This window comes from Gymnoscopelus microlampas, assembly GCF_963454915.1.
Source record: "Gymnoscopelus microlampas genome assembly, chromosome: 21".
Taxonomy (NCBI): Eukaryota; Metazoa; Chordata; class Actinopteri; order Myctophiformes; family Myctophidae; genus Gymnoscopelus; species Gymnoscopelus microlampas.
The window spans coordinates 39612167-39624976 of record NC_139958.1 but is presented as its reverse complement, the minus strand read 5'-3'; the positions used below and the strand labels follow the sequence as shown (position 1 = coordinate 39624976).

At 41.7% G+C, this 12810-nt stretch overlaps 1 protein-coding gene across 2 annotated transcripts in view; it reads left to right on the top strand.

Annotated features, from left to right (window-relative positions):
- The window catches only part of tln1 (talin 1), a 128288-nt gene that overhangs the window by 99421 nt on the left and 16057 nt on the right, over positions 1-12810 (top strand). For both annotated transcript variants that reach the window (XM_084047492.1, XM_084047493.1), the window contains exons 49-51: positions 67-183; positions 1847-2032; positions 4037-4144. In XM_084047492.1, coding sequence (XP_083903618.1) covers positions 67-183; positions 1847-2032; positions 4037-4144 — 411 coding nt within the window. The remainder of the gene's footprint in view (positions 1-66; positions 184-1846; positions 2033-4036; positions 4145-12810) is intronic.

Sequence of the window (12810 nt, the reverse complement as noted above, 5' to 3'; positions counted from 1 at the left end):
TGTTACGTTTGGTGCGGCCCACCTGTCCAGCTGTAATGTCCCCCCCGCCTCCTGCACGCTATACAGGTGATGGTGACCAACGTGACGTCGTTGTTGAAGACGGTGAAGGCTGTGGAGGATGAAGCCACCAAGGGGACCAGAGGGCTGGAAGCCACCATCGAACACATCAAGCAAGAGCTGGCCGTACGTTGTTCAAAATTCAGTTTTGGAGTATTTCCAACAGTTGATGGAACCACTCGATTATGCAAGGGATAATGCATGGGGAGGTGGTCATTATTGAAATTTGAAGCCCGACGGGGTGATTATGCACCGAGGCGGAGCCGCGCTTATTACACGGCTACTTAATAAATGCATAAATAAATGTACCCAAAAGTAACAACAAAACGAAGTATTTCCTTGCTTACAGCAATGAAAGTATTCCATAAGTATTGGGCTGGGCGGACAAGTTCGCCTCGGAAAACAAATGACAGTATTCCACAAGGTAACCGGAAAACTCGTCCCAAAACACACTCGCCCTTCATTCTATATACCGCCGATTTGCCTGTAGTACCGCCGGATTTGCCCCGGGGCGACTGTGTTTTGGGGCCAGCGTTTTGGTATTCCCCCGTTGTTGTGCCACGGTAAACAAGGAAGTGCAGTGGATCAAATAGAATGACTTTTCGGTTATTGCATCGTCTGTTTCTCACTTCAAATGTTTTCAAAAACATTCTTGAGAGCAGCGTTTAGTTGTAAATGACATTGGTTGTTTGTTTACATGGCTGTCATGTTGGATAAAGCATAAAACCAAGCAGCGCAGGTTGGCACGGGCAGGTGCTCTGAGTCTCTGATTACACAGTGGTCCGTTATATAGCTCATCGGTCATTATCCAGAAATAATGACCGATGACTGACCAATCAGAATCGAGCATTCAACCAAGACTTGTAATAAAAGAAAATAATCAATAATAGACTTTGGGGCAAAACATGTAATAACCCTCTTTTTTTAATTCAAAAAGTAGTGTAATAGCAAAAATAGCAGATCTTCACATGCTGTTTTTGTGCTTATGTTTTGTGTCTTATGATGTGTAAAATAGGGCTTAAGTGCATAATCTGACTAATTGATTTGGTCGATTCTAAAACATCAGTTGGAATATTTTGTTAAAATAAGTGTTAAATAGCTCTATACTCTAACGGTGCGTTTTAACAGCGGGCAACTCTCGGGCGATGCCGGGCGACATCGCCCAAAAAGATAAAGAAAATCCATCTTTCATCGCCCCCCGCGCCCACTTCGCCCGATCGCCAGTAGTTGCCGGCTCTCATAGACTTTCTTTATATTTTGGACGATGTCGCCCGAGAGTTGCCCGCTGTTAAAACGCACCGTAAGAGCTGGAGAGACCCCTGTGACCGAACAAACGCTCTGTAGCAATGATTACTATCAGAATATAGTACTTTAACCTTTTTAACATAAAAAAAACATTACCAAAAAATACCACTTACCCTACCTTTAACTCTCTCAGTGCCAATGAAATGAAAAAATATGTTCATACTGTGCCAGCAATTTTTTATTTTTAGTAAAAAAAAAGTGCTTAGGAAGCGAGATACAGCCTTTTTCAGTAATAAGTTAAACAAGGACTGGATGGAGCTGCAAATCTTCAGATAATGATATATTGGGTTCTGAACATTTTTTTCCAAAAAATAATAATTATAATAATAATAATTTTTTTTTTTTTTTTTTACTTGGGATAACTCGGGGCTTGGCACTGAGAGAGTTAATAATTATATATAAAAAAATCTTATCAAATATGCAGTTAATTGAAGTAAGTCATTAAAAGTGAGTTAACGATGTGATGTGGCAACGACTCAAACAGGTGTTCCGCAGCGGGGACCCGCCTCCCAAGACCGCCACGCCCGAGGAGTTCATCCGCATGACCAAAGGCATCACCATGGCCACCGCCAAAGCAGTGGCTGCTGGGAACTCGTGTCGCCAGGAGGACGTCATCGCCACGGCCAACCTGAGCAGGAGAGCCATCGCCGACATGCTGCACTCGTGCAAGGTCTGACCCCCATTAAACACATTGAGACCGGGAACGCATCTGCGTGACATTTTTTTTGATTTCTTTGGGCTATTCAAAAATAGCAGATCTACGAGCTCATAGCGCGGCACCGAGTGCCGCTCTATGAGCTTGTATATCTGCTATTTTTTGAAAAAAAATACTTTTTTATTTTTTTTTTATGTATTTGGCCATGGACCCCCCCATCTCAAAATATTTTGTTCCAGGGACCCCCAGAAGTTGTAACAAGTTAAAAATGTTTGCTTTAAAAAATATATATATTCAAAGTTTTGCATACATTTAAAAAAAAAAAATCTAAAATAGCAGATCTACAAGTTCATAGCGCGGCACCAAACAAACAAAAACATTAATTTACACACACACACTGATGATAGTGCTGTCAAACAATTGTATATTCGTCGGTGTCCAGCCAGGACCAGCTAACTCCATTTTCAGTTTTTTATTTTTTTTTCATAAATCAAGGCTATTGAACACCCTTTAGGTCTGTGTAAAAAATCAAAACATTTGAACCAATGAAAAGTATTAAAAAGCGCCTCTGACGAAAACTCCCAACTCCATTGGATCCTCAAACTGTCCGTCAAAAACAAACAACTCCCCCCTCTCTTCAACAGCGCTGCCTTTTAACAGCAAGAGTAGAGCGCACTGCGCAGTGAACGAGGAGGAGGAACACGTAAACAAACTCCCCGTAGTCTGTTAAAACTATGCAGTGTATCTGTTTATCAAACGTAGCACTGACGCTGATGTTATGAAAACAAGTAATTATATTTCTAAAATCTATGAAGTGTTTAATGAGGAGAGCATTGTGATAAGAAGAAAGACGTTCATAGCATTTCTGTCGCGCCAGTTCTACTACCTCTTTGCAGAAGTTATTGTAATATTTAAAGTCCTGTTTATTATTGTAGGCCTATATAATAAGTGGCATGAAGCATCAGGGCATTAATTCACACGTTGTTGTGATGTATTGTGAGCTTGGAGATCCATTGTTAGCTTTTGAGAATTTGTACCCTTTTGAAACCTCTCCCTCAGCAGCGAGTGGCGCTATTGTTGTTTGGACGCCTAACTCCACTTCAGCTTGATTTCTGCTCGTCTGAAACTACTAACTCCACTTGCGCTGGGTAAAGTGTTGATTTACCCGCGATTTGGGTACAGTGTTGATAATATAATGACACATGCAAGTATCTGACAATATATAAAGTCACTATACCAACTTTGATGAGGCAGTATTGCTTTGTTTTAAAAATATAAGGTTTTCTTCATTTCCTGAAAAACGTATATTTTGTTTTTTCGTTTCCTGAAAAATGAGCGTTTTGGAGTTAGCAGTTTCGTGCTGGACAGCAGAGATATCTGCTATTTTTTGAAAAAAAAATACGTGTTTTTTTTTTTATGTATTTGGCCATGGACCCCCCCATCTCAAAATATTTAGTTCCAGGGACCCGCAGAAGTTGTAACAGAGTTAAAAATGTTCGCTTTAAAAAATATATATATTCAAAGTTTTGCACACATTTAAAAAAAAAAAATCTAAAATAGCAGATCTACAAGTTCATAGCGCGGCACCAAACAAACAAAAACATATTCATTTACACAACACTGATGATAGTGCTGTCAAACAATTGTATACCATATGTAGTGGGGGGGGGGTCCTTGCTTCATATCTCTCTGAGCTAAGGTGTCCTCTTGGTGTAAGAATCTGTCAAGATTGCTGATTAAACTTGAATATATAAATATATATTACATTTAATCTATATAATTAACAGATTATAAATCACTCTGGATGAGAATAAAATCTAATAACCGTGTCATACAAGAAGAAAAAAAAAATCTGAAAAATATGACGAGTGTGTCACATTATGAAATAAGCCTCTGGTGTCTAAAACGTCATGTGCTTATACTGTATCTGTCTATATGTATCTATGCCTTTTAAAATGTCTCATGCTTTGTATTTGCCTGTGTTTTAACTATCTATACGTTGGTTTCTGTCCACTCCAGCAAGCGGCATACCATCCAGAGGTCAGCGAGGAGGTTCAGTCCCGGGCGCTGCGTTACGGCAATGAATGTGCTACAGGCTACCTGGGACTGCTGGAGCATGTGCTAGTGGTAAGAATGAAAAACCCACCCCGCTGTCTGTCTGTCTGTCTCTCTCTCTCTCTCTCTCTGCCTCTCTCTCTCTGCCTCTCTGCTCTCTCTTGTACAGTACGGTACATGAAGAAGTAACGATAGGCTCTATTCACAGCAGCCACAGTATCACTTCCTTCACAGGTGTTGCCAATGATACTAATGAAGGCTCTGTTCCATTTAGTGTAGCACAGTGGTTCTCAGACTCCTTAATTTCCACGACCACCATAACTCTGAGAGTGTACAAATGGAACCAAATGGACCCTTACGGGTCCATTTGGTTCCATTTGTACACTCTCAGAGCATGTGCTAGTGGTAAGAATGAAAACCCACCCCGCTGTCTGTCTGTCTCTTTCTCTCTGCCTCTCTGCTCTCTCTTGCTATCTCTCTAGACCAGTGGTTCTCAAACGTTTTCATATCAAGGTCCCCCAAAATGATATGTATTTGGCCCGCGGACCCCCATCTCAAAATATCTCGTTCCAGGGACCCCCCAGAAGCAAAGATTTGAGTTACAAATGTTCGCTTGAAAAATATATACATTCAAAAGGTTTGCACAAAATGTTCACGATTTGTCAAAAATAGCAGATATACAAGCTCATAGCGCGGCACTCGGTGCCGCGCTATGAGCTTGTATATCCGCTACTTTTGAATAGCCCAAAGTATAAAAGGTCAAAATGATCGTGACGCTATATTAACCTTTTTTGCTGGGGACCTCCTGGAACCCCTCCAAGGACCCCTGGTGGTCCCCGGACCACTGGTTGAGAACCACTGCTCTAGACAGGTCCCAGTATTTTAACTCTTTCTCCACTCGTGAAGTTTCTTCGATCCTTAGCCCTCTGCCTCCGTGCGAGGAGGACAGGACGGAGGAATCCATTTTGGGTTCACCGTAAGGGAACAGTCCCAGTGAATTTCCATTCCTGATAAAGCAGCAAGTTCTATATGTACTAATTAGATTTTCATTAGGACAAATACAAGTGAAGAAGCGGGGAGGAGGACGTCCGCTTTACTCCTTGACCGCTTTCAGCGCCTTTCAGTCTGTGCCTTTGCGACAGACTGTATGACGGAAGTATTTGAAAATAGGCTCTATGCACGGTAGCCATATAGGCTCTATGCACAGCAGCCATATTGGAAAGAAATTGGGCGTCTTCTTACTTCCTTCACAGGTGTTACCAATGATACTAATGAAGGCTCTGTTCCATTCTGGTCAGGGTGCTGATATCGTGCATGTTGGCTCAATAGAAACACTCCATTTTGGTTCCAAAATGGCCCCTTATGGTGGGTGTGTAACTCTGAGAGTGTACAAATGGAAGAGTCCATTTGGTTCCATTTGTACACTCTCAGAGTTATGGGGGTCCTTGAAAATAAGACAACCACTATGCCACACTAAATGGAACAGAGCCTTAATTAGTATCATTGGTAACACATGTGAAGGAAGTAAGGAAGGGGCTCAATGCATTCCTAATATGGCTGCTGTGCATAGAGCCTATTGGAAAGAAATTTGGCCCCATCCTTACTTCCTTGTTGTGTTGTAGCAACTATTAATGTAATAACGACTCATAATGTAATATTACATTGTGAGCCGTTATTACATTATGAGACGTTATTACAGTATGAGTTGCTAGATACCTGGACCACACTGTGAAACCCACTGGTGTAGTAGAATATTTCCAATGAGCTCACATGCACAATATCAGCACCATGACTGTTTGACCAGAGTGGAACAGGAAGTAAGAAAGAGGCCCAGTTTCTTTCCAATAATGGCTGCTGTGCCATAGAGCCTATTGTGTGTGTGAGTCAACAGCCTGGCTGGAGGAGGTCACCCGTTCCCACGGGGGAAAAACAAAACCTACCCACAAAGGAGACATGAAGGATACACTCGGTGTATCCTTGCTCCAAGCAGCTTGGGGCGCCTGCTCCTTCACACTTCGTCAAGCTCACAGCGTTTGTGTAGAGCTTGTATAGTTGGTATAACAAAGCTCAACGTTGTGTGCTTGTGGGGCTGCTATTTTCGGCTCGTAAATTAGGCCTTAGTCTCTCTCTCTGTCTGTCTCTCTGTCTCTCTCTGTCTCTCTGTCTCTCTGTCTCTCTGTCTCTCTGTCTAACTCAGTGGTGTAAAGTAACTAAGTGCATTTACTCAAGTACTGTGCTTAAGCAACATTTTGAGGTACTTTTACTTTACCGGAGTATTTCCAATTGTCTGTATTGTCTACTCCACTACATCTCAAATATAGTCAAATCATAGATCTGCTATTTTCAAACATTTTAGTACTTTTGCGTTTGGTACTTTAAGTACTTTTTGATGCCAACACGTTTGTACTTTTACTCGAGTACGTTTTCAATTCCGGACTTTTACTCGTAACAGAGTACTTCTCCCATTGCAGACTCTTACTTAAGTAAAACATTGGAGTACTTTTTTCCACCTCTCTCTCTCTCTCTCCCCCCCCCCCCCCCCCAAAAAAAGCCCTGTCGTGTCGCGATACCCATCGGCACAGGCACGAACCCCCCCCCCCACCGCCCCCCCCTCCCCCGGTTGAGACAAGGTCATAGCTAAATAAACAGCAGCTATGTTGCGGTTGACCCTTAGACAAACAAATGTCCTCCATGCCAGTCAATTTCCCAAAGCCGCATGGCAGTGGAGTAACGTGAGAGACGGTTCTCCTCTTACCACACCCACAGGAGTATTTCCAGACCAACACAGTTGTCACTTCATTTGGAGCGAGGCCAAAGTGTGAAATACCCCCCCCCCCCCCCCGGACAATTCCAACCTTGGGAGGGGGGGGGGGGGCTTCTATTATTTTTAAAGTTTTATGTCCTGGGGGGACTAATAGCCCGATAGATTAACCACCCACTTAAGTCAGCCATTGATGGAGGAAAATATGATTTATGCCGTGGCCTCGCGCGCCGAAAATAGCCGATATACGTGTCGAAATGCGTCGCATCCGTCCGTGCCGCGCTGTGAGCTTTGTAGGCAGTAGGTGGAAGAAGTACTCAAGTTTTTTTTACTTGAGTGAAAGTAGCCATACCACAATGTATAAAGTATTGATTTTGTAATATACCTTTAAGTACCAAAAGTAAACTTTTTTTTCTTCTTTCTTAACAACGTAGCACACATAGCTTCTAGACCGGCTATATTTGAATAGACAAAGTATAAAAAATGGCTTAATTGGTCAATGAATGTTTTGTATTAATGATGTAATTCTACAAAGTAACTAGTAACTGGCTTTTTAAAATCATTAGAGGGAAGTTAAAAAAAATCCATTATTTGCCTCTGAGCTGTAGTGAGTGAGTATAAAGTATCTCAAAATGGAATTACTGCCATTAACGTGTTTCACGTGTTTTTACCGCTATGGCGCTGGGTGCCAATGACGTGTTTGAGTGTTTTTGAAAAAAGGTGCCAGAGTTACTTTGAAAAAAACTCTGGCACTGGGACAACATAGCCAGAAATAATTCTGGCAATTCTGGCACTCAATGAGTTAACTCAAAATAGTACAGTAACTTAATGTATAGCCTATAGTATGTACTTAGTTACTTTCCAGCACTGCTTGGTAGGTTGAATATTTTTAGTGCGAGACGCCGTTGTAGGACGAAGTATACATCGGGCTATTGACGTCCAAAATGGCGTCGCATTTCTTTTTAACATTCTACCCAATGAGGGTGGGCTGACCGCATTGGTCCTGACGTCAGCGCAGACTGGCGGACGAGGCAGCGTTCCCAATGCGGCGTTGTGCCGTAAAGCGGTGTTCTAGGGGGGGCGTTAGGGGGTGAGGTTAGATGGGGGGAACGTGACAATTGTTTGTTCAATGACAATGGTTCCCCAAATAGAGAGGCCTGCCTCTTTGTAACCAGGGTAGGACCAGTGGTGTTGTAAAGTAACTAAGTACATGCACTCGAGTGCTGTACTTAAGTACAATTCTGGGGTACTTTTACTTTACAGGAGTGTTTCCAATTTTACAGTACTTTTACTTCTACTCCACTACGTCTCTCCACTACGAGGCAAATATTGTACTTTTACTCCACTACAATTATTTGAAAAATGTAGTTACTAGTTACTTTGCAGGTATAAATGATTACATTATAAAACACATTAACCACTTTAGCCCTATTTTATTCCTAGGCTATTTTCAAACGTACATTGTCATATCAATACTTTTTTACTTTTACTCAAGTAAATTCTGGACTATTACTTGTAAGTAACGGAGTACTTCTACATTGCAGTATTGATACTTTTCCTTAAGTAAAACATTTGAGTACTTTTCCCACCACTGGGTAGGACACACACACTCTCACACACACACACACACACACACACACACACACACACACACACACACACACACACACACACACACACACACACACACACACACACACACACACACACACACACACACTCGCACTCGCACTCGTACATGCACAGTTACACACACACACACACACACACACACACACACACACACACACACACACACACACACACACACACACACACACACACACACAATAAACCAAGTATAATACTGTATGACGCATCACTTGCTGTCACGGAAAGGACATGTAATGTAATCCTAAAATAATCTACAGTAAGTGTAATCTGAATGTAATCTATCATCTAAACATGGTTACATCAAAGAGGACATAATATAGACACTGTATAACTATTCTTATGTTACTGCCTCGTCTTGTTGTATGTTCAAGCATTTTTCTTTTACTTTACTGTATCAGAAAGGCTCTATTTATGTCTAAACCACATAACATTAAGTAAAACAATAAAGACCTGAAGCCGATTCTACAAATGTCTTCTAAATCCCAACCCCCACCTCAAAATATTTGTATCCAGGGACGCCCCAGAAGCAAAGATTAGAGTTAAAAATGTTTGCTTTAAAACAATATACTGTATAGTCCAAGATTTGCACACATTTTCACGATTTCTCAAAAATAGCAGATCTACAAGCGAGCTTGTATATCTACTATTTTGTAATAGCCAACGTATAAAATAATGCTTTTTAGCTCAAATCAAAAAATGTATGTAAACACTTAATACTTCCTATTTGACCACGTGAGTAGTAGTAGTCAAAGCAGTACCATATAGTTCCAGTGGAGGGTAGAAGGGACAAAGTGATGTAGAAATGAGTCCCATGCATTTTGATCGATTGAATACTTCATTAACACGTTTTTTAACTGTGCAGGTAGTACAGTCAAAGGCTGCTAAAAGGATGACACAGGAAGCCCCAGGGGGCGTGTTTCCATTGTGGTCCATGCATTGTACTCAATTCATCTGTAATAATTATGATACATAGAATGCAATACAATACGATCTAGAAATGTTGTGGGTGTGGCCAGTGGTGTAATGGTGATTCCACCCCCCCCCCCCCCCCCCCCCCCCGGCGGAACTGTATTTTAATGACATCACGTGCGCGCACGCGCGAGCGCACAGAACAGCTGATATAGTATGAGAGTCAACTCGTGACGAGACCAGCATTAGAAAATATCTTCTTAATGACCTTAATGTGTGATTAATATACATTTTACTTACTGTATAGGTTTATGGGTGTATAAATAGTAGTAGGAAATGACAAGTTTTTAGCTTGGTTTTAGTCTTTGTAAATCTTCTCAAGGAATGCCTTGAATTCTAGGAGCTGAAAAAAGGTCAAGGGAAGGCGTTCTAGCGTGCACCATAGCGTGCCGTACCTGCGCGCGCACGTGAAAAATGACTGGCCACTCGCCGTGGTGTCCCGCGAAGTGACCAAAACGCCACTGGGTGTGGCCTTTTATCTTTTTTCAGACATGTACAATTCTAGGCAGACCTCAGCCTGAACACAGTGCATCACCAGATATTTAAAGAACAGAACCATGCACCTCCCACGCACAGCTTTCCAGTTTCATGCGAACATTTAACTTCTCCATGCAATTCACGTATGATCAGTGGTGTAAAGTACATGTACTCAAGTACTGTACGTAGGTAACATTTTGGGGTATTTTTACCTTACTGGAATATTTCAAATTTGTAGTACTTTTACTTCTACTCCATCATCATACATCTCAGAGGCAAATACTGTATTGTACTTTTACTCCACTACAATTATTTGAAAACTTGAGTTACTTTGTAGATTTTTATTGTTATTACAAAACATACATTAATCACTTCAGCCCTATTTACATTTCGGCCATTTGAAAATAGCCGATCTACAAGCTCACAATATCTGCTATTTTCAAAAGAGTTTTGTACATTTCAAAACTTGTGAAATGGGACCTTCCGCATAATGAGTATTTTCTCTACTTTTGGTACTTTAAGTACATTTATATACCAATATAATTTTGTACTTTTACTCATGTCAATTTTGAATACCAGACTTCTACTTGTAACAGAGTATTTCTACATTGCAGTATCAACACACAGTATTGTGGTATTTTCCACCACTGCGTATGATTATCTGCTCATATAGAGTAGACAGACGGACGGTTGGTGTCGCAGACATAGACGTTAGAAGAAGTTTAAACCGCGTTTAATCAGGAACAAGCCTTACTAAGACACCTCATGTTGTTCTCCCCTTTTAATTTGTCAGCTGTCTGTGTATATTTATATCTCTATTTATATATAGTATTATGATGATGGTGGCATGCCTCTGTGACAGGCATTTCACAGCAGCCCAGCCTAGAACAATGAACGTGTCAATCAAAAGCACCACATGGTGGTTCAATATGCATGACACCAACCCTGAAGACACACACAGCAAGGGTTCCCAAACCTCTCAGGCCGCGACCCCTCAAAAGAATCATATTTGAACTGGGGACCCCCCCCCCCCCGCCCGGACAAGCACTTGGAATTGTAGGCATTATATTTAGTTCGGTTCCACAGATAAATATTGTGAAAATAGCCAGGCGTTCATGGATATTGTTTTGTTTTTGTCGCATTCCTAAGTCAATCACTTGATGACCGCCAGCGGTTCTGGTAGGAGACACAAAGAAGTCTCCTTTGTCTCTCCTACCGGAACCGCTGCCCACCGGTACGCTGGTCATCAAATTATTGGCTTAGGAATGTGACAAAAGCAAAACAATATCCATGAAAAAAAAATTGGGGGTGAATTATCTCTTTGATATTTGACAATTTGGTATTAAAAAGGTCTTAAAAGTCATTAAATTGTCACTTTATAAATATGCAGATACCCTGTATACACGTATACTGTATGTAGGTTTGTTTACTGTTGAGTGAGAAAACAATTTTGCACTAATCATCTGTGGACCCCCAGTTTGGGCACCACTGCGCTACGGAACGCCACAGTGGTCAAATCTCTTAAGATCTATCAAGAATCAAGAAGCGTACAGAATGCATTGTGCTATAGTGCTAACTCAACAATACAATGTATCCTAACAATATAATAATACTGGTCCATACTGGTAACAAGAGAAAGTAGATTAGATTAAAAAAAATACGGTAGGTAAATAAGGTCAGTAGTAGGTATGATAAAACGTCTTAAAGGCATTTGCACCAGTGCGTTTCACTCCGCAGAAATAGCCAATCTACTAGCTTGAGCTTGTAGATTTTCACTACTTTGGTATTCTGATCGGCTCTAGGGGTGGATATAACCATGGCGGAAACCAAAATGATTCCCCTCTGCCTTATTATTTCAAAAGATTAAAAAGGAAAAAAATTGAAACAATAAATACAAATAATGTCCTTCTAATGTTTCAGAAATAAAAAAATTAATAAATTCCTTACATGTTATATATTTAAGAAGTAGTCAAAATAGGTAATAAATGGCACAAAAAAAAGAGGCCCACCCCATAGCAATTCAAATAAGCATGAAGAAAAGAGAACTTTCCCCAAAATGGTAACTATAGCTCTGCTATTTTCACAAGTTTGGGTCCCGGGGAGACGATCAACTTTTATCTCGAGCTAAAAGTTAGTGGTAACCACTGGCTTAGACCGGATCACAACTGGCCAGTTTGGAATGAAAACCAGTGCTTTTCCTCCGTGTGGAAAAGCCTGGTGATCCAAGGAATAGTGATTCATTTACTCCGAATTCATCATGAACTCTTATATCACATCATCCTCCTCCACCTCCGTAAGCGTCGAGCGTCAAGCCTTTCTTTTGGGAGGTGGCTCCGTTCCACAGCTCAGTCTCTTGTCAAAGTTGAATACTTGCTCTTCTTCTTTTTTTTGCCCCCCTTGTCTGAATGCCCCTCCTTTCTACCCCCCCCCCCCACCCTCTCTCTCCACGGTCCCCCCTCACCGCCAACCGGTGGCTGCTAGCCGGTGAGTGTGTGTGTGTGATTGACCTGAACAAGTGCAAGAGAGCCCTGCATCGGTGTGTGTGTGTGTGTGTGTGTGTGTGTGTGTGTGTGTGTGTGAGTGTCAGCCGGACATGCCTCGGCAAACCCCCCGCCCCCAACCCACCTCCCCCCCCGACCCGACATCCAGAGGATAGCATATCACACTGCTATCGCTACCTCCGCGTATAATAACACCCTGCTCGTATATGGGATTGATGGCTTGGTCTCCTGGCATCAGCATGACTTTTTATAACCTGACAAGACAAGCACCCCCGCCTGTGCCAGCCGCTTCTCTTGTATTAACCCGCCGAGGCCGGGAACGCACCCGTGTCGCTTTAAAGATTTCTTTGGCTATTGAAAAAATATCACATCTACAA